Raw genomic sequence first — 27,576 nt, forward strand, 5'->3', positions numbered from 1 at the left:
CCTAATTCAAATTACCTTTCAGTCCAGGAATTTGCTTATTAACTCTTACACCTTTCCTCCCCCAATCCAATAAGTGGTTCTTTTCTCTTTTTTATAATTTATTTTATTTATTTTTAGCTGTGCTGGGTCTTTGTTGCTGCTCGGGTTTTTCTCTAGTTGCAGTGCACAGGTTTCTCCTTGTGATGCGTCTCTTGCTGTGAAGCACGGACTCTAGGGCTCTGGGCTTCAATAGTTGCAGCATGTGGGCTCAATAGCTGTGGCTCCCAGGCTCTAGAGCATAGGTTCAATAGTTATGGTGCATGGGCTTAGTTGCTCCCAGGCATGTGGGATCTTCCCAGACCAGGGATCGAACCTGTGTCTCCTGCATTGGCAGGCAGATTCTTTACCACTGAACTACCAGAGAAAGTGAAAGGGAAAGTCGCTCAGCCGTGTCTGATTCTGTGCAACCCCATGGACCGTATCAGTTCAGTTCAGTTGCTCAGTCGTGTCTGACTCTTTGCAGCCCCACGAACTGCATTCTGCCAGGCCTCTCTGTCCATCACCAACTACCAGAGTTTACCCAAACTCATGTCCTTTGAGTCGGTGATGCCATCCAACCATCTCATCCTCTGTTGTCCCCTTCTCCTCCTGCCCTCAATCTTACCCAGCATCAGGGTCTTTTCAAATGAGTCAGCTCTTTGCATCAGGTGGCCAAAGTACTGGAGTTTCAGCTTCAACATCAGTCCTTCCAATGAACACCCAGGATTAATCTCCTTTAGGATGGACTGGTTGGATCTCCTTGAAATCCAAGGGACTCTCAAGAGTCTTCTCCAGCACCACAGTTCAAAAGCATCAATTCTTCAGTGCTCAGCTGTGTTTATAGTCCAACTCTCACATCCATACATGACCACTGGAAAAACCATAGCCTTGACCAGATGGACCTTTGTTGACAAAGTGATGTCTCTGCTCTTTAATATGCGATCTAGGTTGGTCATAACTTTCCTTCCAAGGAGTAAGTGTCTTTTAATTTCATGGCTGCAATCACCATCTGTAGTGATTTTGGAGCCTGCCAAAATAAAGTCAGCCACTCTTGCCACTGTTTCCCCATCTATTTGCCATGAAGTGATGGGACCAGATGCCATGATCTTCGTTTTCTGAATGTTGAGCTTTAAGCCAACTTTTTCACTCTCCTCTTTCACTTTCATCAAGAGGCTCTTTAGTTCTTCTTCACTTTCTGCCATAAGGGTGGTGTTATCTGCATATCTGAGGTTACTAATGTTTCTCCCGGCAATGTTGATTCCAGCTTGTGCTTCCTCCAGCCCAGTGTTTCTTATGATGTACTCTGCATATAAGTTAAATAAGCAGGATAACAATATACAGCCTTGACATACTCCTTTTCCTATTTGGAACCAGTCCGTTGTTCCATATCCAGTTCTAACTGTTGCTTCCTGACCTGCATACAGGTTTCTCAAGAGGCAGGTCAGGTGATCTGGTATTCCCATCTCTTTCAGAATTTTCCACAGTTTATTGTGAGCCACACAGTCAAAGGCTTTGGCAGAGTCAATAAAGCAGAAATAGATGTTTTTCTGGAACTCTCTTGCTTTTTTGATGATTCAGCAGATGTTGGCAATTTGATCTCTGATTCCTCTGCCTTTTCTAAAACCAGCTTGAACATCTGGAAATTCACAGTTCATGTATTGCTGAAGCCTGGCTTGGAGAATTTTGAGCATTACATTACTAGTGTGTGAGATGAGTGCAATTGTGTGGTAGTTTGAACATACTTTGGCATTGCCTTTCTTTGGGATTGGAATGAAAACTGCCCTTTTCCAGTCCTGTGGCCACTGCTGAGTTTTCCAAATTTGCTGACATATTGAGTACAGCACTCTTGCAGCATCATCTTTTAGGATTTGAAATAGCTCAACTGGAATTCCATCACCTCTACTAGCTTTGTTAGTCCATGGAATTCTCCAAACCAGAATACTAGAGTGGGTAGCCTTTCCCTTCTCCAGGGGATCTTCCAGTTAGGTCTCCCACATTGCAGGCAGATTCTTTACCAGCTGAGCCACAGGGGAAACCCAAGAATACTGGAATCGGTAGCCTATCCCTTCTCCAGTGGATCTTCCTGGCCCTGGAATCAAACTGGGGTCTCCTGCATAGCAGGCGCATTCTTTACCAACTGAACTATGAGGGAAGCCCTTGAAGCCCTGTCCTTTTCTTAAATACTGTCTTCTTAACATCCCACCACCTTCTACAATAGTACTTCAGCTCCAACACTGCCTCACCTTTTATTATTTTACCAAATAATGAGATACGGGTCTAACTGCCCTTCCACCCTGAAGCTGTGCCCTAAAGTCTAATTTCTAAAACGATCAAAAAGGTTGAATTGTGCTTCTCAAGACTTACAGCTTTGAAGATGCCAGGCAAGTTGCAGACTCACTCTGTATCTCATTTGGCTCCAGTCCAGCCGGGTCACCTTCTCCTATAATAACGTCTGAGACAGGAGACGTTACACTTTTACTAATTGAAATTTTATTCCTCAATGAAATATTTTTAATTTTGCATTTGGAAGACAACTTGGTTCAAGTCAAATGAATTTCTGAAACCCTGCCCAGTGAAAACTTACTGCAGTCAATCTGCTCCAAAGTCATGGAATTTCAAGCTCATATTTCTTTTGTATGGCTTTTAGACAAAAACAGGATTTGCATTAAAGATGTCTATATGGAGATACAGTGAAAAGTAATACTTTTCTAATCTTTCTCCCTTTTTTCTTACTGTTTTGACAGGGAGAATTGAGCATATCTGAGTTGTAATTTTCCCTGTCAGATAATTTCTGACTAGAAATTAACTTACTGCCAATCCAGGCAGAGTTACAGAGGTTCCTCAGGGCCTTGTCATCCCCTTAGTTTTTAGTTTTATGGGATTGTGCAGCCACTGCATTCTTGGATAACACAGTGCCTGTGTGTACATGCTCAGTCATCAAGTAGTGTCTGACTTTTTGTGACCCTATGGACTGTAGCCCACCGGACTCCTCTGTCCATGGGATTTGTCCAGTAAGGATACTGAAGTGGGTTGCCATTTCCTAATCCAGGGTATCTTTCCGACCCAGGGATCAAACCCAAGTCTTCTGCATCTCTGCCCTGGCAGGTGGGTTCTTCATCACTGAACCACCTGGGAAGCCCAGATAGCATAGTGTTGTTTCTCAGTCGCTCAGTCGTGTCCAGCTGTTTGCAACCCCGTGGACCGCAGCACGCCAGGCGTCCCTGTCCTTCACCATCTCCTGGAGCTTGCTCAAACTCACGTCCATTGAGTCATAATGCCATCCAACCATCTCATCCTCTGCCGTCCCCCTTCTCTTCCTGCCTTCGATCTTTCCCAGCATCAAGGTCTTTTCTAATGAGTCAGCTCTTCACATCAGGTGGCCAACGTATTGGCGCTTCAGCTTCAACATCAGTCCTTCAAATGAATATTCAGGATTGATTTCCTATAGGATTGACTGGTTTGGTCTCCTTGCTGTATCTCAAGCAAGGGACTCTCAAGGGACTTGAAACTCTAAAGAGGGACTCTCAAGAGTCTTCTCCAACACCACAGTTCAAAAGCATCAATTTTTCACCACTCAGCCTTCTTTATGGTCTAACTCTCACATCCATACATGACTACTGGAAAAGCCATAGCTTTGACAATACAGACCATTGTGGGCAGACTAATACCTCTGCTTTTTAATATGCTGTCTAGGTTTGTCATAGCTTTTCTTCCAAAAGATAACAAGTAGAGGCAAGGAAACTACTAGAAAACTATGCATTGGGCTATCTTGTCATCAGCTCATCTCTCTCTAGTTATCTATAAATCCTGTTAGACTGAGGATAAGGTACAGTGAGTGAATTCCACTGATTTAACACTCCAGTGATTCATCTTCTTCAGTGACTTAAAGTGGGCTCAGTGGGCTATCTGCTTTCCTCCCACACTTCTTTAGCTCACTCTTTCATCCCTTGAATTCCTGACACCATTTCCAAGATCAAACTGTATTTTTAATTCAGCACTTGATTGGTAAACCCCACTTCTGACACTAGCCAAACATTTCAGAACCCATCATTATACCACTTGCATCTCAGATTGGTTGCAGACTGACAGTAAGAAATCCTATGCTCAAAGTTAAAGTTTAAATCAAATTTCTGATTCAATTAGCAAAAGCCATATAATTGTATAAGAAGCAGGGTGTCGACACAAATCAGACTGAATGAAGCCTTTCAGTTTCTTTCTTTGGCTGCCAGAGTCCTTAACGGGGCTCTTGAAGCTGCTGGTGAAACGATGCATGAAATATTGGCCCTTGCCGAATCGGAAAAGTTCAATTCCTATTATGTCCTTGTTGTCCTATATAATAATTCCTGAATAATGTACATGGACCATCAAATCCAGATATTTTAAAAGTCTACAAAATTTGTTCTCTCTTGGCCCTTGAACCAAACTCAGCATCAGCAAAGCCCCTGCTGCTGCTGCTGCTAAGTCACTTCAGGTGTGTCCGACTCTGTGTGACCCCATAGATGGCAGCCCACCAGGCTCCTCCGTCCATGGGATTCTCCAGGCAAGAACACCGGAGTGGGTTGCCATTTCCTTCTCCAATGCATGAAAGTGAAAAGTGAAAGGGAAGTCACTCAGTCGTGTCCGACTCTTCTTGACCCCATGGACTGCAGCCCACCAGGCTCCTCCATCCATGGGACTCTCCAAGCGAGAGTACTGGAGTAGAGTGCCATCGCCTCCTCCACAGCAAGGCCCCATCTTAATCTAAATGGAGAAAATAGAATCTTTTCCTGGCTTTTTGGGAGCGTACCTCTGCCTCCAGGTTCCAGCAGTCCAGAAAGCCCATTCTACTACAGCCCCAGCTGAGAGACCTGGTCTGCACCAGGTGTGGTGTCTTTTCCTCTCCTCACTTTCCCAGATTTCGTACTTCATTTTACTTCAGGATCTTGTTTTGGAATTTTCCTTTTGCTTTTCAAAAGGTTTAATTGTTCACTCAAAAATTAATGCTCCTCTTCCGTGGCTCAAATTAAATCACTTTGCATCTACTCACATATTCAAAAATCATTTTTTAAGCGTCCATGTTCTAGTCAGTAGCCCCTATGTGGTCTATTGAAATAGTTTATGAACAATTGAGTCCCCTCTCTTGCAAAGTCACGTGCCTCTTCATCCCTGTCCTTTGTACATGTGGGCCAAATCTCCTCTTGGAATATATTGAGTAGGTCAAAAAGTTAGTTTGGGTATTTCTGTAATATCATATGCAAAACCCAAATGAACTTTTTGGCCAACCTATTAAAACATGAAGAGATTCCCCTGGTCTTCCGGGTGGTCTAGGATTAGATGCCGGGTTGATGCATTAGTGATCTGCACACATCCCATGAGAATGTGGAGTCTGGAGGTTTTTGTAACGATATTGGCATTGAGTTCTTCTTCTCCCATGAGCAGTTGGAACTGGATTTCCTGATGGACCATCTGTGTTTTATACAAATCGTATTTGACCCAATTTCCCTGGAAGGAACAAAGACAAAGTATAGGGCAAAAGAGAAGCTGTCAAACACGCACCAGGTCTTCTAAACATCCTTTCTGCTCTCAGTGGATCTATTTATAAGGTACATCCACCCCATAAGCCATGGAAATCTAAACCAGCACCTGGTTGGCTCCAGCTGCCAAACAAAAATGCCCAAAGGATAATGCAAAAAGATGCTTGAGTAACCAACCTGTCTTTAATTCATGTAGTACTAAATCCTCATACACATTGAGACCAGGTCTCTGTGCATTCTCCTACATTACTATATTCTCCCTCACCACCTGTACCCAACAGGTAAGCAGTTGCCACCAATTTCAACCTCTGTTTCTGAATCCATCCTTCTCTGTCATGGCTACCACTGGTTTTTTTCATCTCTTTCTTCAACAAATGCCAACACATCTTTTTCTTTTTAATTTATTTTATTGAAGTATAGCTGGGCTTCCCTGGTGGCTCTATGGTAAAGAATCTGCCTGCCAATGCAGGGGATCCTTCCTGGGTTGGGAAGATGCCCTGGAGGGAGAAAGGGCTACCCACTCCAGTATTCTTGCCTGGGAAACCCCACGGACAGAGGAGCCTGGCAGGCTACAGTCCACAGGGTCTCAAAAAAGTCAGACACGAGTTAGCAACTCAACAACAAACAACAGAATAGTTGATTTACGATGTTGTGTTAGTAACCACTGTACAGCGGTAATTAGCGATCTAGATATATATACATTTTTTCATATATATATATATTATATTCTTCCATTATCATTAATCACAGGATACTGAATACAGTTCTCTGTGCTACACAGTGAGTGTGTGTGTGCATGCTCAGTCATGTCTGACTCTTTGCAACCCCATGAACTGTAGCCCACTAGGCTCCTCTATCCCTGCATTTTTCCTGCTAGAATATTGGAGTGGGTTGCCATTTTCTCTTCCTGACCCGGGGATTGAACCAGTATCTCCTGCACCTCCTGCAGTGGCAGGCAGTTTCTTTACCACTGAGCCACCTGGGAATCGCCTGTGCTATACAACAAGACCTTATTTATCCATCCTATATATAAAAGCTTACATTGAAGACACTTCTTAACTCACCTCCCTTCATCCCAGGGAGCTCCACTACAATTCATTCTCCTTGCTGCTTCCAAAAAGGTCTGTTTAAACCATAATTCCTTCATTAATTCCTAAGTGAATGCAGGATAAGCTGTCTTGTACAGAAAGGCAAAACAAAACAAATCTGCCTTTGACCTGCTTCCTTCCTTCCTTGCTGGCTTACCTGCCCCTTATAATGTAGCAGTTCCTACCTCCTTGAAATAACATACTCTACTGTACCCTGACATCCTTACTGACTCACACTGTTCCTTTTGAACCTCGTGCCCTTCTCCTTCTTTGTCTAGATTAACTTCTACCCATAGTACAAGACTTACCTTGGGTGTTCTAATATCTCTCTGGGAAATCTTCACTAATCCACTGTCACCTCGAGAACGAGAAACATCCTTGTGTGTTTCCCTGGCACTCGGTGGTTGCACACACCACCACTGTATTGCACCGACATTGCAAACTTATGAAAGGCAGAGACTGTGATGTCTGCTATTGGTGCACTTTTTGTTATGAAATAATCCAGAGATACAAAATATAAGGATTAAATACTTACCACTCAACTTAGGAAGTAAAAGATGGCTGGTGTAATTATAACCCTCTGTAAAGATTGTTATTGTCATCATTTATATTGTCAGTTCTGAGCAGAACTCCTGGCCCATAATTAGCATTCAAGGGGTATTATTGAACGACAGTGTATAATATCAGAAGGATGGTGTGCCATGTTATGTATTACTTTTTATTTTTTGGCTCTGCTAAATTTTAGTTGTCCTGTAGCATGTAGAATCTTAGTTCCCCATCCAACATGTCTTCTGCATTGGAAGCACAGATTCTTAACCACTGGACCACCAGGGAAATCCCTAGGTATTATTTTTGGACATGTGCTTTGAGAAAGTTTCCAGCCACGTAGAACAGAGGGCCAAGGGTCCTGAGACAGTCACCACACCCCCTATTTTTTCTCTCTTGAAACCAGGGAAATGTTTTGAAAAATATTATTCCTGGGTGGGGTCAAAGACCTTAAGCCAGTGCAAAGTTGACTGGTTCACAGAGAATAACCCTCAGCTTTGCCCTTTTTTTATCACCAAGCTCCAGACAAGATCCATCTTAAACTATCAGGATCTCCTCCCCCCAGAGCAGTTGTGGGCTCTCTAGACCACACAAAAATGATGATGAGTCTGACTTGCAAAATATCGGGACATGTTAATGACCGCATGGAGCCTTTCTGCGCTTGGCGGCAGAAATAAGGCTTCCCAACTTTAGGTCTCAGGAGGAAACTTTTCAAATATTTAAATAGCCTCTGCCTCTGTTGACATCACAAAATCCCCTCTGGCAGTTCAGTCTCCTGCTTTCAGCATGACTACCTACGTCGCACAGTAAGTGACAGGAATGTTGTCAGGAGAAATTGGAGGAACAAGCCTGAAAACGCAAACTTTGCTCCCAATTCAGAGGTGCTCGATTCCATCTGGTGCTCTTCTTAAGGGATTTTGGGAATCACGTGACAATGGCCTGAGTGTTTTCAATATTTTGGCACTTAAAGGTATCACAGAATACAAATGAACTTAATCTCCGAAACAAAACCAGACCCACAGACATAGAGAACAGACTGGCTGTCAGGGGGGAGGCAAGGGGAGGGATGGACTAGGAATTTGGAATTAGCAGATGGAAACTATTATACACAGAATCGATAACAAGATCCTACTGTACAGCGCAGAGAACCATATTCAATATCCTGAAATAAGCCATAATTGAAGAGAATATGAAAGAAAGTATGTATATGTATAGCTGAACACTTTGCTATACAACAGGAACTAACACAGCATTGTGAATCAACTACACGTCAATAAAATAAATTTTTAAAAAAACGTATCACATAAACCTGGGTGAGCCTTAGAGAAACACGTTTTCTATAAAGGGTCAGAAGGTTAACATTCTCAGCTTTGCAGACCATATGGCCTCTGTCACAAATACTCGGCTCTGTCATTGTAGTGGGAAAATAGCCATAGACAATATATAAATGAAGGAGTATGGCTGTGACCAATAAAACTTTATTTATGGACAGTAAAATTTGAACATCATGTAATTTTCATGTCATTAAACATTATTATTTTAATTTTATCAACCATTAAAAATTGTAAAAACCATGCCCAGCTTGAGGGCAGAGACAGAGGGTCAGATTTGGCCTATAAATCATAGTTTACCGCCTCAATACCCAACGTGAAGGGCTTTCCTAATGGCTCAGTGGCTAAGAATCCACCTTGCAATGCAGGGGACACAGGTTTGATCCCTGCTCAGGGAAGATCCCACATGCTGAAGGGTAGCTAAGCCCATGCACCACAGCTACTGCAGCCCATGCACCTAGAGCTCCACAGCAAGAGAAGCCACTGCAGTGAGAAGCCCGGCACTGAAACTGGAGAGGAGCCCCTGCTCCCTGTACCTAGAGAAAGCCCGTGCGCTGCAGTGAAGACCCAGCATAGCCAAAAATAAATAACTTTTTAAAATACGCAGCATGTTATCCACAAAACACCAAAGGACATAAATTTTACCTATGTTAAATAATAGAAAGGTGAAGAATGCACACCAAAGGGAATCCAAGTTCTCACTGGAGGACTATATAACACATTTACAGATAAGAAAATGCAGACTCTCAGAGGAACAAAGGAGAAAGAAATCCAGACCACTGCAGGCAGTCAGCCCCGAAAGTAGGAGTACACTCACATCGTTTCCATTGAAGTATTTCTCTTTTTAAAACTTTCCTGGGCTCCTCAGCTCTCGCACGTGTGTGCTCGGTCCCTTCAGTTGTATCCAATCCTTTGAGACCCTATGGACTGTAGCCTACCAGCCTCCTCCGTCCGTGGGATTCTCCAGGCAAGAATGGTGGAATGAGTTGCCATGTTCTCCTCCAGGGGATCTTCCTGACCCAGGGATCGAACCTGAGTCTCTTAATGTCTCCTGTATCGCACATCTTGGGAAGTCCCCTTAACTCCCAACACATGCTAAGTATCATTTCATTTCTCTAGCAGTTTTCTCTCACCCCATATTTTTATCAAATCAGGCTGAAATGGATTATTCCACTAATAAGACCTCGATTTTGACAAGTTATAGCACTGGTTATTTTATATGCATGCTATGAAATATCTTAATGAATGGAAATTAAATCAAATTTGTCCAATTAAGGGAAGAAAGTAAATGATCATTTTCATGATAATTTTTTTTTTCATTTTTCCCATTTAAATAATTAAGCTTAATTAGTATAAACTACTACCCAACTCCTGGCTGGATTCGTGTTTGTCAGACTCTAAAGACCAGAAATTTGTTAAAAAGTTGGCATGAGTTCCCTCCAGATACATCAGTTCAAGGAAGTGCAGCTGCATCGGTGGCAAATATTCATAATTTCCATCACTTAGAGAGGCTTCCCTGGTGACTCTTTGGTAAAGAATCCCCCTGTCCCCCTGCCAATTCAGGAGACAGTAAGAGACACGGGTTTGATCCCTGGTCTGGGAAGATCCCCTGGAGAAGGAAATGGAAATCCCACTCCAGTATTCTTGCCTGGGCAATCCCATGGACTGAGGCGCCTGGTGGGCTACAGTCCCTGGGGTTGTAGAGTCTGACAGGACTTAGCAATTCAACAACAGCGGGGAACTAGGGTCCTACATGCCCGGAGGTGAGGCTGAGAAAATTAAAAAAAAAAAAAATTGCCAGCTGCCCTCCAGTGTAGTTGTACAAATTTACTTTCCACACAGATAGCTGTTTCTTCCCAACCTCGCGGAAAGTTGGTTCACCTGACACACCAGTTTTTGCCCGGGAGTATGAAGTGGAATCTCAGTCTTGTCCTTTCACTTCCCACATGTGACACTGGAGCATCTTTTCAAGTGTCTATTGGCCATTCATCTTGTTCCTTGCCTTTTTATGTAGTGTGCTCTTTGGGGCTTTCTTTTTCTCATGGATTTGTGGGAGGCCTCTGTATTTTCTGGATACCTTTGTTCATTATACAGTTGGTAAATATCTTTTCGAAGTCTGCTCCTGACCTTTGTCATGCTGATTTAGTTTTAAATGTTGCAAAACAGTCTTTTTATGTTTCATGCTTTTCGTACTGCTTCAGAAATCGCATCCTAGCCAACACCATAAAAATAATCTTTTGTGTTTCATCTTTAAAATACTACTACTTCATATTCATGTCTTTAATCCACCCAGCATGTATTTTTGCACAGTATTCTAATTTTATTTTTTGTTATTAGTATTGAGTTATCCTAACATGCTTATGGATCTGCTCATCCATTTTCAGCATACTGATTTTGAATATAAATTTCCTGTTTACATCTGGGTCCATTTCTAAGTGATTCACTCACAGTTCTATTTATTTACCCAAGAACCAATTTCACGTTTTTAACTAACATTACTTTGCTGCTGCTTCAGTCGTGTCTGACTCTCTATGACCCCATGAACTATAGCCTGCCAGGCTTCTCTGTCCATGGGATTCTCTAGGCAGTAGGACTAGAGTGGGTTGCCATGGCCTCCTCCAGGGGATCTTCCCAACCCAGGGATCAGACCTGGGTCTCCTTCGTTGCAGGCAGTCTTTACTGCTGAGTCACCAGGGAAGGCCTAACATAGCTTTATAAGGAAACAATTTCTGATAGAACAAATAAATCCCTCCATCCTGTTCTTCACAACTATCTTTGCTGCTCTTTACCCTTTGCTCTTCCATATAAATTTTAGAATATGATTGTCAGGATGATAAGAAACCCATTTATTTATTTTGGAATTGCATCTTTATGATATTGGTAATACTGAGTCATCCACTCATTAACACTACATTTGTTTTGGGTTTTATTTATGCCCTTGAGTAGTATGTTACAGTTTTCACATCAAGATTTTGCATACTTTATTTATTATTGCCTGTCTTATGATTGTTGTTGGTATTCTAAAGTAACTTTTAAAATAACTTTTTTATATGCTAAAGCACAGAAGTGCCGTTTTATTTTCAATGTTGATTTTGTATCCAGCAAGCTTTTGTTTAACACACTAATGAGTTCTGTTATGTGTATATTCTCTTCGATTTTCTATATGGAAACTTATATTTTGATGATAATAGCTTTATTGTTTCCTTAACTATCTGTATACAGTTTATTTGTTTTCCTTGACTTTTAGCCTGTGATGTTCAGTTGCTCAGTCGTGTCCTACTGTTTGTGATCCCAGGGACTGCAGCATGCCAGGCTTCCCTGTCCTTCACCATGTCAAACTCATGTCTATTGAATCCATGATGCCATCCAACCATCTCATCCTCTATCACCTCCTTCTCCTCTTGCCCTCAATCTTTCCCAGCATCAGGGTCTTTTCTAATGAGTCAGCTCTTCGCATCAGGTAGCCAAAGTATTGGAGTTTCAGTTTCAGCATCAGTCCTTCCAATGAATATTCAGGATTGATTTCCTCTAGGATGGACTGGCTGGATCTCCTTGCAGTCCAAGGGGCTCTCAAGAGTCTTCTCCAACACCACAGTTCAAAAGCATCAGTTCTTCAGCATTCAGCCTTCTTTATGGTCCAACTCTCACATCTAGAGATGACTACTGGAAAAACCATAGCTTTGGCTATATGGACCTTTGTGGGCAAAGTAAGGTCTCTGTTTTTTAATATGCTGTCTAAGTTTGTCATAGCTTTTCTTCCAAGGGCAAGCGTCTTTTCATTTCATGACTACAGTCCCCATTTGCAGTGATTTTGGAGCCCAAGAAGACAAAACCTAGGACCTTTGTATAATGTTGATTAGAAAACATGAATAGCTTAGAAAACAAGACAAGTCATGCTTGTCTTGTTTTCTCTTTTTTTAAACTATCTACTTTATAGGACTATAGTGAGAATTTATTTATTTATTTATTTACTGCACTGAATGGCGTGTGGAATCTTAGTTCTCTGACTAGGGATCAAGCCTGGGCTTGATCTTTGCAATCACAGAGTCTTAATCACTGGACTACCAGGAAGTCCCCCTTGTCTTGTTCTTGATTCAAAAAAATATATTTTAGTATTTCACTAGTAGACACATGTGATGTTTGCTTTGGTTCTGCTATAGATACCTATGATCCAGTTAAAAGAAATCTCATTTATTTATAGTTTGCTAACAAACTAAGTTTTCAGAAATTCTGTGCAACTTTTTTGATGATTGTATTATTTTACTTCTTTAATCCATTAATGCAGTAAATTTTTCTCACAGATTTTTCTTAACCATCCTGGCATTTCAAAGATAAACATTTCTAATTGAAATTCTAATTGAAACAATTCTAATTGCATTTCTAATTGATCATCATACATTTATCTTTATATATTAAGTTCAGATTCTTTAAAAATATTTGTCCATTATATACTGCCTCACTAATAACACTAGTTTATCTACTTTTCAGAACTTAGCCAACCCGGTAAAAAAAAATAACAATAATAATAATAATTAGGCATCTGTGCTCCGACTCTTCCTAGGAGAGATCCCAGATCTCTACTCTGATGATGAGGTTGAAAACATCATAAGCAACGTGAGAAATGAGGTCAAGAGCCAAGGTCTGGTTGACAATAGAGAAAATTGCTGGAAGTTTTTCATAGAGCGAGTCCGACGGCAGCTGAAGGTACGAGGGTCTGCTGCTCAGGGTGCAGAGGACAAGAGATGACTCCCAGGAGCCTCTGTGGACATGTTGGACACAGCAGTCCTTATTGGCCACCTTGGGAGTTGGGGGGACGGAGATGCAGTTCCCTCTGATCCCAAGCACCTGTGTGAGGATGCCCTTCTCACCTGCTGCTTCCCAGCATTCCTTTTTGCTAAATAATTTTAGATTGGAGTGTAATTGCTTTCCAGTGTTAGTTCCTGCTGTACAATGAAGTGAACCAACTGTATGTATACATATACCTCTCCCTTCTTGAGCGTCCCTCCCACTCCACCCCCCATCGCAGCCCTCGAGCATCACAGAGCACAGAGCTGAGCTCCCTGTGCTAGACAGCAGCTTCCCCCAGCTCTCCGTTTTATGCATGGTGTGGATATGTATCAGTGCTACTCTCCCGTTCTGTCGCCTCCTCTCCTTCCCCTGCTGGCTCCATGTGTCCATTCTCTATGTCTGCATCTCTCTTCCTGCCCAGCACACAGGCTCCTCAGTACCATTTTTTTAGATTCCACATATATGCTTTAATACACAATATTTGTTTTTCTCTTTCTGACTTACTTCACTCTGAATGACAGACTCTAGTAGGTCCACCCACATCACTATAAATGACTCAATTTCCTTTTTTATGGCTGAGCAACCTCCCATTGTATATGTGTACCGCATCTTCTTTATCCATTCATCTGTTGATGGATGTCTAGGTTGCTTCCATTCCTGGTTATTATAAATATGGCTTCAGTGAATATTGGAGTGCATGTGTCTTTTTCAATTACAGTTTGCTCAGGTTATGTACCCAGGAATGGGGATTGCTGAGTCCCAATATTCCTAATCCCTTGGCTAGAAAGGCTGCTGAGAGTTTACAGATATTGTCTCTGTTGATATGGCTCCTAATGTCCTGGGAAATAAACAATCCAAGGCTGTGTGGATCTCTCTCTAAGTACCTTCTGGGTTCTCCCCATCTTTCTGCCTTCTCAGGTGACTCTCTGCTTCTCCCCAGTGGGGCCCAACCTGAGGGTCCGCAGCAGGAAGTTCCCCGCCATCGTGAACTGCACGGCCATCGTCTGGTTCCACGAGTGGCCAAAACAGGCCCTGGAGTCTGTCAGCCTCCGCTTCCTGCAGAACACGGAAGGCGTTGAGGTGAGAGGGCAGAGGAGACACCCCTCATGCTCCTCTCCATCTCAGGGAGTGAGGGGTCCCCCATCCGGCCCATTGAGCCAAGTGGGCAGTCTCCTGCCATCAGCATGGCCAGGTGACCTCTTTATTCCCTGCCATTTGATTCTAGGCCACAGTCAAGCCATCAGTTAGTGAGTTCATGGCTTTCGTCCACACAAGTGTCAACCACACCTCCCAGTCCTATCTGAGCAACGAGCAGCGCTACAACTACACAACGCCCAAATCATTCCTGGAGTTCATCAGACTCTACCAGAGCCTGCTGCGCAGGAATGGGAGGGAGCTCAGGTCCAAGATGGAGCGGCTGGAGAACGGGTTGCTGAAGCTCCACAGCACCTCTGCCCAGGTAAGCAGCGTCCTTCCAGTCCTCCTGTCCACAGCGGGCTCGGAGGGAAGGAAGGGCAGCCCCTTCCCAGAGGACAGAGATCACAGTCACGCTCTGAAGACCACGCACGGTTCTCCAGAGGCTCCAGCGTCATCAGAACAGTGCCTGTGGTGCCCGAAAAGCTTTATCAAAAGTCCAAGCTCTTGTTCTGTGTGCTAAGTCTCTTCAGTTGTGTCTCTTTTCGACCCTATGGACTGTAGCCTGCCAGGCTCCTCTGTCCATGGGATTCTCCAGGCAAGAATCCTGGAGTGAGTAGCTTGCTGTACCCTCCTCCAGGGGATCTTCCTGACCCAGGGAGCAAACCTGCGTCCCTTATGTCTCCTGCATTGGCAAGCAGGTTCTGTACCACTAGCACCACCTGGGAAGCCCCAAACTCTGGTTCAACTCATCCAAAAGAATCTGGTCTAGGAACACAAAGGCAGAACACGTACACACACTGAGGAGCAAAGAGAACGAAGAAGCAGTTTGTTCGGGGCAGAAGCAGAAGCTACACACTCAAATAAGAGTTCAGGCATGCTCAGAGTGAGGGGTACACCGCAGGGTTTGTTGATCCCCCTTTTATTTTTAACCCTTTGACTAAGTGGGGTCTCTCTGATTAGGGGTGGAACAGTCGTTGGGGGAAGGTCGAGGAGTGGCCTGGATTGCACCAGGTGGCATCAGCTACCATGGTCCTGTCCATTCAACTCCTGAAGTCACTATGCCTGCATTCAAAGAGATGCTTTCCCTTCACTTCTACGTACTAGTCAAGCACCACACATAGAAGGTCGTACAGGGTCATCAGCAACCTGTGTGTGTTTTTATTGGAATATAATTGCTTTACAATGTCATGTTAGTTCTTGCTGTACAATGATGTGAATCAGCTGTATGTATACATATACCTCCTCCTTCTTGAACTTCCCTCCCACTCCAGCCCCCATCCCAGCCCTCAGATCATCACAGGGCACCGAACTGAGCCCCCTGTGCTAGACAGCAGCTTCCCACTAGCTATCTGTTTCACACATGGTAGTGGTTACACGTCAATGCTACTCTCTCAATTCGTCCCAGACTCTCCTGTGTCCCCCACTGTGTCCACAAATTCATCCCCTACTGAGTCCACAAATCCATTCTCCATGTCTGCTTCTTTATTCTTGTCCTACATTTTTATTTGCATGTGTTCCACAGTTTTCAGGAGAACACAATGGCACCCCACTCCAGTACTCTTGCCTGGAAAATCCCATGGACGGAGAAGCCCGGTAGGCTGCAGTCCATGGGGTCGCTGAGGGTCGGACATGACTGAGCGACTTCACTTTCACTTTTCACTTTCATGCACTGGAGAAGGAAATGGCAACCCACTCCAGTGTTCTTGCCTGGAGAATCCCAGGGACCGGGGAAGCCTGATGGGCTGCCGTCTATGGGGTCACACAGAGTCAGACACGACTGAAGTGACTTAGCAGCAGCCACAGTTTTCATGGTCGATTTCCTTGCTCAGATGCTCCAAGGTTTCTGTTTTAGATGCCACTTCTCCAAGCATCATGGCCTCGTTAAAAGCAAAACAAAGAGGTGATGTTGTTGTTGTTCAGTCGCTAGGCTGTGCCCGACTCTTTGTGACCCCATGGACCGCAGCACACCAGGCTTCCCTGTCCTTCACTATCTCCCGGAGTTTGCTCAAACTCATGTCCATTGAGTCAGTGATGCCATCCAACCATCTCATCCTCTGCCATCCCCTTCTCCTCCTGCCCTCAGTCTTTCCCAGCATCAGGGTCTTTTCCAATGAGCTGGTTCTTCACATCAGGTCACCAAAGTGTTGGAGTTTCAGCTTCAGCATCAGTCCTTCCAGTGAGTATTCAGGGTTGATTTCCTTTAGGATTGACTGGTTTGATCTCCTTGCAGCCCGAGGGACTCTCAAGAGTCTTCTCCAGGTGACACTGACTCTGCCTAAATGCCTGGTCCTGTCTTTCCTGCCTCACCATGAGCCCGGGCTGAGCTCGCTCTTGGTGGAAGTACACACCCTCAGCTTCAGTTTGGGAGGTTCCCTCTCACAGATACCAAAATCCCTGGAAATACTCCCTTTTTTCCTTTATCACATGTTCGTTTTCCTCTACTTTCTTTTAGTCTCCTACCCACAGTCTCTTCATCTTCAAAAATCCAAACAGTTGAATGGCTGGGAGCAGTGCTTGCAGGGTTGGGCCAGTTTTCTTTGATTTCTTGCATCTTACGATGTTCTCTGTCAAAGAGCCTTTGGAACCGAATTCCTTAAACAAACCCTGTCTCATGTCATGCATGTTCCTCTACGCTCCTAAGTGGTTACACCTCGGAAGAAGGCCCCTGTCATCCTGTCCTTGTTTTATTTTTCTACTTACTCTTCCAAATGGAACAAGTCCATTTCAGTTACTTTACTGTTGGAGAACTGTGGAGGACTCGGGCACCTCCTCTGCCCTGCTCATACCCATCAGATACTGCTGGGCCCTTGATGGCCCTTCTTTGTTCTCTGTTTACCAGCAGCAGACCCAGCCTCTCATTAAGGTGGTGGAATTTCATGCATTTTCACAATTAAACTAGCATTGTAATCAATTTAATTCTTGAGCATGGCATGTTTCTGCAGATTTCTGAGTCTTTCATTTACTGTCATTTTTTTTAGAACTCTGCCTTCAGAATAGCTCTGTTGAACTTCCTCCTGACTTGTCCTTTTTCTCCACTTTTTTTTTTCTTTTCTTAATTTTTTTTTAACTTTTTTCATTTTTATTTTTAAATTTGTACTTATTTATCTATTTATTTTTGGTTGCACTGGGTCTTCATTGCTGTGCACAGGCTTTCTCTAATTGTGATGCATGGGCTTCTCACTGCCATGGCTTCTCTTGTTGCAGAGTGAGGGCTCCAGAGCTCAGGCTCAGTAGTTGTGTCGCACAGGCTTAGTTGCTCTAAGGCACATGAGATCTTCTCAGACCAGGGATCAAACCTGTGTCCCCTGCATTTTCAGGTGGATTCTTAACCACTGAGCCACCAGGGAAGCCTTCCACTTCACTTTCTTGATTCATATACACAATACATCTAAAGGATTACAGTTTATTCAGTGGGATGCAGTCAGCCCTTGCAATCTATACACACAGGATTTTTCTGTTCAGGAAATTTTCCTCCTGTGATGAGGTTTCGCTCATCTGGTCAGGCCTTTCCTGCAGGAGCAGTGATGAAGTGGATGGGTTCTTTGCACTTCATGTCTATTGGCTTCTCCCTCATTGCTTTCCTTCCCTTTGGCCTTTTCCTCTACATTCTAGGAAGTTTATCCTCAATGATACTAATCTAATTGTGGGCAATATTGCTTCTGCTTCTTACGCCTCCAGTGAAGACTTTAATTATGCTATTACATTTTCAGTATCCCCACAGACCTTCCTCATCTCATCCTTTCCCCTTCCTAACATTGCTTTTGTATTTCAGCCTATTTTTCTGCAACCGTCTATCACAGGAACCATTCTACTGATGATGCCAAACAGCTTTCTTGATGTCTTCTCTAAATCCAGTCATGGGTCGTTTTTCAGTTGCATTGTTCCTCTTAGTCTTCTAGATGCTATTCCTTCCCTTGTTCTGTATTTACGTGAAGACCTTCTTACCCCTTTGTTTACCTCCAGGCATGATGAGATCTATTCAAACTCAGTGTTTGTCAACAAATGGTATGTGACAATTATCTGCAATGCTACTCTCTTTCTACTATGTTCTTGTAACCAAAACTCCTTCTTAGAGCTACAGTTCAAAGCAGCTTGAGGTACACAGTGTCCCCAGCAGCTTACTTGGTCATACCTTTGTTGCAGTAAGGTAGCGTCTTCTCACCCCAGTTACTTTGTTATTCTCTCCATCTCTGAGCCTCTAGAAAACAGAGTAAGATAGACTCCCAGAATGCAGTACTACCAGATTTGTTTCGCCATGTCTCACCTCTTCCTCTTCCTGTCTCCCCCCGCCCCACCTACAGTGCCCTCAGAACATCCTGTATCCCCACTCACCCCTGTTCTGCAAAACACCCATCTCTCCTCTGGGAATTGCTGATCATTCTACACAAAAGACCGTTGCTGGGGAACCATCAATGGGACGTTCACAGAGCAGCACCCAGTGTTCTGTCTTGTACCAACCCTGGGTGTCTGAGCAGATGATAAAGACAGTCTGTTCTCCTGCTTTAAGCAGTCTCTTTAATATGAAGAGGCCTGATTATACCATTAGGTGAATCCAGCTCTCTCTGCCCACCATCAGTGGGGAGTCCTCCCATGTCCTGGCATCCTCCCATGTCCTCCCCTGTCTGTTCTTCTCCTTCTATTTTCTCTGCTTCAATGAATAATATGTCTATCTACCCAGTTACCTAGCCCAGAAACTGCAGTGTTATTTTATACACCTCCTCTTCCTTCACTGCCCACATTTAAGCCTTAACAGCTTCTGCAGATTTTCCAAGTACCTCTCAGGGGCATGCCTTTCACTGTGTCCCCTATTTAGACACGTCTTACCTGGATTATTTCAATAAACTGAACCTTCAGGTCTCTTACCCACCCCAAACCCACTTCACCCACATCCTCTCGTTTCAGCCAAAGTCTTCAAAGTCACCCCCGACCCTGCTCACGTCTCTCTTTCTCTCACTATCCACATCTGGCGCATCAGAAAATCACAGTTGGCTCTAGCTGCAGAGACGCCCAGAATGCCGTTGCCTTGCACCTCTTGCTACCACCCTGCTCTGAGCCACTGACACCTTTTCTCCTGGGCAGCCACGATACCCTTTCACTAGTTTGTCTGCTTCCCTCTAATAGTCTGTCATCAGCTGAGCAGCCAGAGTGATCGATTTATTTATTTGTTTATTTTTGGCTGCATTGGGTCTTCGTTGCTGCATGCGAGCTTTCTCTAGTTTCAGTGAGTAGGGGCGACTCTCTAGTTGGGGTGCTTGGCCCCTCACTGCGGTGTCTTCTCTCATCGTGGGACACGGGCTCTCGGGCATGCAGGCTCGGTAGCTGCAGCTCCTAGGCTCTAGAATGCATGCTCATTAGTTGTGGCACCTTGGCTTAGCTGCCCTGCGGCATGTGGAATCTTCCTAGACCAGGGATCGAACCCGTGTCACCTGCATTAGCAGACAGATTCTCAGCCACTGGACCACCACGGAAGTCCCAGCGCGATCAATTTAAAGCATAGATATGTCACTTTTCCGCTCCACAGCCTGAAATAGCCCCTACTTCCCTCTTTACACTGAGTCTCCTTCCCAGCCCTGTCCTGTTAACTCTTCCGATCTCATCTCCTACTGCCCCGTCCCCGAGGCATGCCCCCTTAAACCTCGCTGCGTCTCTGTCCTTTCCTCAGACATTCCAGGCCGTGGCACCAGCTGTTCCCCTCCCTGGAATGCTCTTCCCTCTAACATCCCCAAGGCTTCGTCTCTCATCTGCTTCAGTTCTTTATTTCAATGTCACCTTCTCAAGGAGTCCTACCCTATGATCTCATTTAAAATTGCAGCCCCCACACCATTCCTGAGCCCCTTATTCTGCTCTACTGTACCTTTCCCCCATAGGATTTACCCAAACGGCAACCCACTCCAGTATCTTGCCTGGGAAATCCCATGGACGCAGAAGCCTGGTAGGTTAGAGTCCATGGGGTCGCAAATAAACAGACACAACTTAGCGACTAAACAACAACAAACATGTTCCATGGGCTTCCCTGGTGGCTCAGTGGTAAAGAATCTCCCCGCCAATGCAAGAGACACAGATTTAATCCCTGGGTCAGGAAGATCCCCTGGAAAAGGAAATGGCAGGATTCTTACCTGGGAAATTATGGAAAGAGGAGCCTGGCAGGCTGCAGTCTATGGGGTCACAAAGAGTCGGATACAACTTAGTGACTAAACAACAGCAACAACATATTATATGGTTTACTTATGTTTATATTTTGCTGTCTGTCTCCACCTGTTGGATTCAAGCTCTATAAGAAAAGGGATCCTTGTCTGTTTTGTTTGCTGATGTATTCCAAGCACCTAAAACAGTGCCTGGATGGAGCAGGTACTCAGTAAATATTTGTTTAATGAATTAATAACATTCTACCTAGTCTCCCTAACTGCATTCTGGCAGCACTCTATACCAGCACTACCCAATAGAAATAGCCTGCAAGTCATAGTCACAAATCTAAATTTTCTAGGGAATTCCCTGATGGTCCAGTGGTTAAGACTCAGTGCTTTCACTGTTGTGGGCCCAGGGTCCAACTCCTGGTTGGGGAACTAAGATCCCACAAGCTGTGCAATACAGCCCCCCAAAGAAGTCCAAATTTGAATTTTCTAGTAGCTGCATCAAAAAAAGTATAAAAGAAGTGGATTTTATTTTATTTTAATCATATATTTAATAGTATATAATATCACATAATTTAATAGCATTTTATTTAACCCAGTATATTCAAAATATTATCATTTTAACATGTAATCAATGTAAGAAAAATGTTGTTTAAAAAAATTGCTCATAAAATATTTTCCCTTTTTTTTCTATAAGGCTTTAAAAGTTCATGTATACAATTACACTTACAGGGCATCTCAGTTGACACAAGCCATGTTTTAAATGCTTTCTGCCTGGAATGCTGCAAGAATACAGTCAGAGAGACTAAGCAGAGAGACCAAGTAGAATGTTATATTTTAAACTACGTTTTAAGTGGTTATTAACCACGTGTGGCTGGTGGCTGCCAAACTAGGCAGCACAGCTTCAGACCAACCTGTGTCCTGCTCTTAGAAGGACTAACAGCAGTATTTCACGATGTGTGCAAGAGAAGTGATCATCTTTGTTCAAACCTCAAGTCTGAGTATTCACTTGAGTAAGCCTTAATGATCTTAGACATGGCCATTCAGATTCTCTAAACTTTTCCGGAACTTTTAAAATTGCTTATAACTCCATTCTCTTCTTCCTCTTTTTGATCACACTGCACCCTGAAGTCCAACAGCACTATTTGAAGTTCTCCCCAAATAGTTCTCTCTCTCTCTCTCTCTCCATGGCTTGTTCACATCTCTGTGTCTTCACATATGTCCCTACCTTGTCAACTTATCAGTGTCAGGACCTAAAAAAGTTTCCTACCCGCCTGCCCACAAGCCCTCTCTAAGCTCTGAGCAGTGTACCTTCCCTTCTCTATGTCCCTTGAATTCTTCATCCTTTTTTAAAAAATTGAAGTATGGTTGATTTACACTGTCATGAATTCATTCTTATGTTTCTTCTCTTGCATACACGTGAAATACTGCTATTAGTCCATCAAGGGTAGAAATCAAGATTTATTGGCACAGAGTAGGTGATCTATAAATGAATAGCTAGGTAGATGATAGATAAGTAGATTGATAGATAGGCAAATGAATGAACAGGTTCAAAAATCACCTACAAACAGAGAGGGGATGGCGAATGGGTCTTTTGAATGGAATGATCTGAGGTGCCTAACTCTGATATAAACCCTTCATCTGGAACTATTCCTTTGATAGAAAAGGACTGAAGTATATCTCACCATAATCTTGGTAAAAGAATGATGACTTTAATTATTAATATATTCTATAGTATCTTCTGCTTGATTATTACAGCTTTTGGTGCATATAATCTGGTAGGAGTAAGCTAAATGGATCTCACAGCTTGGACTCAGGCAGATTTCCAGATTTGTTTAGCAGTTACTTCCCAGGTGACTCAGTGGAAAGAACCCACCTGCCAGTGTAGGAGACAGTTCAACCCCTGGGTCAGGAAGATCCCCTGGAGAAGGAAATTGCAACCAATTCCAGTATTCTTGCCTGAAAAGCCCCTTGGACAGAGGAACCTGGTGGACTACAGTCCATGCGGTTGCAAAGAATCAGACACAGCTTAATGACTCAACAGCAACGAGTAGTATTAGAAGTAGTAGTAATGACAATAATTAACAATTGGGTGGTAACCTAAAGTTAAACAGACTTTAGACTTGTAATTTCATGCTTTGACTCAGCTAGTCAGAATATAACTTTCTTTTTCAGTAGCTGAATTTAACTTGGCCCTGGATCCATCTTTTTTCCTTTAAGAGTAGAAACCTCTTAACCTTGCATTTCAGGTTGAGTTGGTCATATCATGTTAAAAACTCGGTCTTTGGAGGGCAGTCAGTTCCCTGTCTTGACACAATCAGAGCCCCCCGCCCTGCCTGGGGTCTCACTCCTCTCACTAACAACCTCAATTCTGTGTTTAACTCAGGTGCGATCACGAGAAAAAGGGACTGTTGGATTTAATCCACAAATCTATCTACCTGGAAACCTTTATTTTTTTAAAATATTTTATTTAACTTTTTATTTTATATTACAGTATACCTGATTAACAATGTGTGATAGTTTTAGGTGAACAGTAAAGAGACTCAGCCAGTTGCCAGCATGAAGGATAGGGGAAAGGATAGTTAGGGAGTTTCGGATGGTCTTGTACACCCAGCTATATTTAAAATGGGTAACCTACAAGGACCTACTGTGTAACACAGGGAACTCTGCTCGGTGTTATGTGGCAGCCTGGATGAGAGGGGAGTTTGGGGGAGAATGAATACATGTATATGTATAACTTGGAAACTTTTAAATTCAATTTATCCTGGGGTTTAAAATAACCTCAATAACTGTCACCTGGAGTTGACAGTTAACATTTATGATGATGTATTTGTCAAGACGTTTTTGTTTGCAAGTGAAAAAGAAAACTAACTCAAATTCACCCAATGAAAAGAAAAAAAGTGGAAAGTGAAGGAGGGGAGGGAGGGAGAATAGGAAAGAAAATTTTGAGATTACATTAGATGTTTATCAGAACCCTTTTGATGGCAACTAACCAAAATCCAACTGAAGTTGATTAGACAAAACAAAATAAAAAGGAGTGGATGAATTCATATCCCTGAAAAGCGAGGGATAGGGTTTAACATGGATAGGACTGGAGTTAGATGTTCACCAGATGTCCTTGTTCAGGCAGGCAATCCCCATGGCTCTGAAACCTCAGACAAGTATTCTGTCTGTTTTGCTCCTTATTTATTGTATTTTTTGGCTGCTCTGGGTGTTTGTTGCTGCTCTCAGGCTTCTCTAGTTGTGGTGGGCTGGCTTAGTTTCTCAGAGGCATGTGGGGTCTTAGTTCCCTGACCAGGGATCAAACCCTTGTCCCCTGCATTGGAAGGTGGATTCTTAACCACTGGACTGTCAGGGAAGTCCTTGCTTTCCTTCTTTTCCAGTATTTTCAGCCCAGTTCCTGGGCTGGCTCTGAGAGAGCTTTTTAAGGCTTTGGTTTGCCCATATTGAGCCAATCTATAATGTGGACCCTTTCATTGGCCAAGCCAGGATCCATGACAACCATCGAAGTCAGCCCCACCCAAAATACAAGGACTTAAAAGGCAAGGTCTCTAAAAGAAAACCAAGTTGTGTTACCAGAACATAGTTTTTATATTATTATTAGTTGTTATATAATTATTATTGTTAGGCAGGCAAACCTAACAGATGTCTACTCTAGACAGAAAACATCTGTATCTAAGAGGAAAGCCCGCTTGAAGTCCAATTTCACATCAGAAACTGTTGGAAGTTTTGACTTCATCCCTGGCTCTAGGATTGGATTTGTAACGTAGGCATAGGTCTCAGAGACATTTGGTCTTGAGTATCTTTCAGGTATGGACCCATGACCTCAAGTGACTGACTCAGGCATACTGATACTAATTCTAAGATTCTTTTCTTCCTTTACTTTCTGTGGTTGGAGGTATGAGGATATAATCCCAAGTTCTTGGCCATCACCTTGCCATCCTGACGGGAGTCACTGACTAAAAGTGTATTCACTTTAAAGTACAATGATGTTGAGAGACATGGTGTCGTCTGTGTTCTAGGATGAAGCTGTATCTGAAGCCAGTATAGCCCCAGAATTAAGTTATGTAAATCATTAAATCTTAATTTTGATAAAAAAGAGAAAGTGTTTGGTGACTCCATGGATTCTGAGTCAAGAAGGAAGCTATCTCTAGGCCTCCAACTTTCGATGGAGTGTTATTTGTGACTGATTATTCTGGATTCCTTCTCCACCTTCTGGAGCTCTGGGGACCTCTCTGTGAACCTCTCTGAATCATGTGCCTGGACCTTGAAGAAGGGAGGGTCTCCCACCACCATCTTACCCTTGCTGGACTCAGTCAGCGTCCCCCCACCTCCAAGAGTCAGCATCGATGGTCGATACTCGTGGGGAGAGGGTCTCATCAGTGTTGGTAACACCTCCCCTCTTGATCTTCCTATCCAAGTGTGGGAGTGTCTAGGTGACAGGAAACCCAGAGTGCAGCCCGAATGCTATGAATAAGGAGGAAAGGGAAGAGAAAATATTTAAGTCACTTACTTCAATGTCCTGTTCTACTGAAGAAGAGCCATCAGATGACCCTGAGTTCTGCCTTGTTGGTAGCCTACATCTGATGAGCTTCCCAGGTGGCTCGGTGGTAAAGAACCTGCCTGCCAGTGCAGGAGACACAGGAGACATGGGTTCAATCCCTGGATCAGGAAGATCCCCTGGAATAGGAAATGGCCACCCACTCCAGTATTCTTGCCTGGGAAACCCCACGGACAGAGGAGCCTGGTGGGCTTCAGTCAGTGGGGTCGCAAAGAGCTGGACGCGACTGAGTGACTGAGCAGCTACAGCCGACTTCTTTCTGGCTGGCTGGCCCCTCGTGTCACTCCGTGTCACAGCTTAAGAGTTATAAAGCTTCCATCCACAGCACTGGTGATTACTTACCCGGGGCCTGAGGTCATAAGGCAAATCTGCAAGCCATAAAACAAACAACAATAACAACAACAAAAAAGACCCACTTCAATTTTCTCAAATCTCCCAAGATTTGGAAAGGAACACAAAGTTGCTGGTGTGTTTGCTGACTGGAGTGATTACGTGGTTCAATCATTTTGATTTACAATTGCATCTTTGTCCTTGTAGAAATTACTCTGCAGCTGAACAATGGGAGAGGGAAAGGGATTAACCTTCCAACACAAGAATACAGGACCCGTTCTAGGGAGCAGGCCTCCATCTGAGGTTAAGCAAAGTCTCCGATTTCTATGAATACACAAAATTAAAGCACGTTCTTTTTTTCTTCTGCCTTCATTTTCTTTTCTTTTGATCTGCCACGAAAAGGGAATTATCAGCAACGTCTAAGCCCCCGTTTTATTTTTGCAGCACTTGAATCTGTTTGACATGTTCTAGGAGCTCTGAAGTAATCTTTGGTGGTTGCATAAAATAGACTTCAGAAAAATGAGAGACAAGGGGTCATCCTGGAATGTAAAGTTTATCCGCCATATTGCAAATACAATTGACTTTTTTTTTTTTTTTTTACTTTCCAGAAATAAACAGATCTGAGTCTTCTCTTTGCATACGAACAGGCCTTGAGTTAGGCCAGTGATTCTCAAACCTAGGTGGGCATCAGATTCACCCAGAGGACCTATTAAAACACAGATTGCAGGGCCCCACCACCAGAATTTCTAATTCAGTAGGTCCAGAGTGGACCAGAGAACTTGATCCCTTTTTTTTCAAGATTTTATTTATTTATTTATTGGCTGTGCTGGGTCTTCACTGCTACATGTGGGCTTTCTCTAGCTGCAGTGAGCGGGCTTCTCATCGTGGTAGCTCCTCTTGTTGCAGAGCACAGGCTCCAGGGCACGTGGGCCTCAGTAGTTGCAGCACATGGGCTCTGTGGTTGCGGCACACAGGTTTAGTGGCTCCGAGCATGTGGGCTTCTCCTGGATCAGGGATGGGACCCATGTCCCGTGCTGTGACAGGTGGGTTCTTTACCACTGGACCACTGGGGAAGCCCCAAACTTTGCATTTCCCAGGTGGTGCTGATGCTGGGTACCACCTCCTGGGATCTGAGGACCACATTCTGAGAACCATCACCCCCTACTGAGCACATAGAAAGCCATTCACCTCTTCCCAGCTGACTGGGAACATAGGATTCCTAGGAGCCAGTGTTCCCACCACTCCAGCATCGTCCCCAGATGCACATGGACATAGAGGTGGGCGGAGAACGCAGCTGGTCTGGACCATCGGAATCCATGCTGTTGCACTTCAGCCTGGTCATCTACTTCTTGAAAGGACTGTGGGAATAGATGAAGTCCAACTAAAGGAGGACGAGCAAAGGCTCTTTATTCAGAGCTCACTCTAGCAGGGCAGTCAGCCGCCATCATTTGCGCTTTGGTAGAGACAGTAACAGGTCTCCCTGGTGGCTCAGCAGTGAAGACTCTGCCTGACAATGCAGGAGACACAAGTTCAGTCCCTGGGTTGGGAAGATCTCCTGGAGAAGGAAATGGCAACCCACTCCAGTATTCTTGCCTGGGAAATCTCATGGACCGAGGAGCCTGGCAAGCTACAGTCCATGGGGTCACAAAGAGTCAGACACGATTTAGCGACTGAGCAACAATAACAAGAGACACAAAAGCAGGCAGAGGAATGGGAAAGCTAAATAGTTGGAAGAAAAGCATTCCCAGATGGAGGCTGTCGGCCATTGGGAGGCAGAGGAGGGCAGATCAGAAGCTGGGCATCTTGTTTAGGGGTGGGTGTTTGAATTTCTCTCATTTCTGGTCCTTCATTGGGATAAAATTAAGAAAGTTGTCAGTTATTAATCAAGTCCTGGCCATTTTGAACTGATTCTTATAGAGGTTATTGCCTGTCTTCATGGACTGTTACTTAGACAGTAGACTTGTTGCCAAACCAAGGTCCAGTCGCTGGCTGCTCAAAAGCCAATAAAGAGGTCAGGTTGATGGAAAGGAAAATCTGCTAAATTTGGATGCTAGAAGCTGGTGGGGAGAGCGGATATATGTCCAAGGGCTGACTCCCCCACCCGGTAAGTCAGTGGGCAAGAGGTTTTGTAGA

The 27,576-nt window shown here is 43.8% G+C and overlaps 1 protein-coding gene across 3 annotated transcripts in view; it reads left to right on the forward strand.

Annotated features, from left to right (window-relative positions):
- DNAH9 (dynein axonemal heavy chain 9) overlaps positions 1–27,576 on the forward strand; it is a 285,157-nt gene that overhangs the window by 172,044 nt on the left and 85,537 nt on the right. For all 3 annotated transcript variants that reach the window (XM_061391097.1, XM_061391100.1, XM_061391098.1), the window contains exons 46-48: positions 13,058–13,200; positions 14,203–14,364; positions 14,510–14,743. In XM_061391097.1, the coding sequence (XP_061247081.1) occupies positions 13,058–13,200; positions 14,203–14,364; positions 14,510–14,743 (539 nt within the window). The remainder of the gene's footprint in view (positions 1–13,057; positions 13,201–14,202; positions 14,365–14,509; positions 14,744–27,576) is intronic.

The sequence above is a fragment of the Bos javanicus genome, chromosome 19, assembly GCF_032452875.1.
Source record: "Bos javanicus breed banteng chromosome 19, ARS-OSU_banteng_1.0, whole genome shotgun sequence".
Lineage (NCBI taxonomy): Eukaryota > Metazoa > Chordata > Mammalia > Artiodactyla > Bovidae > Bos > Bos javanicus.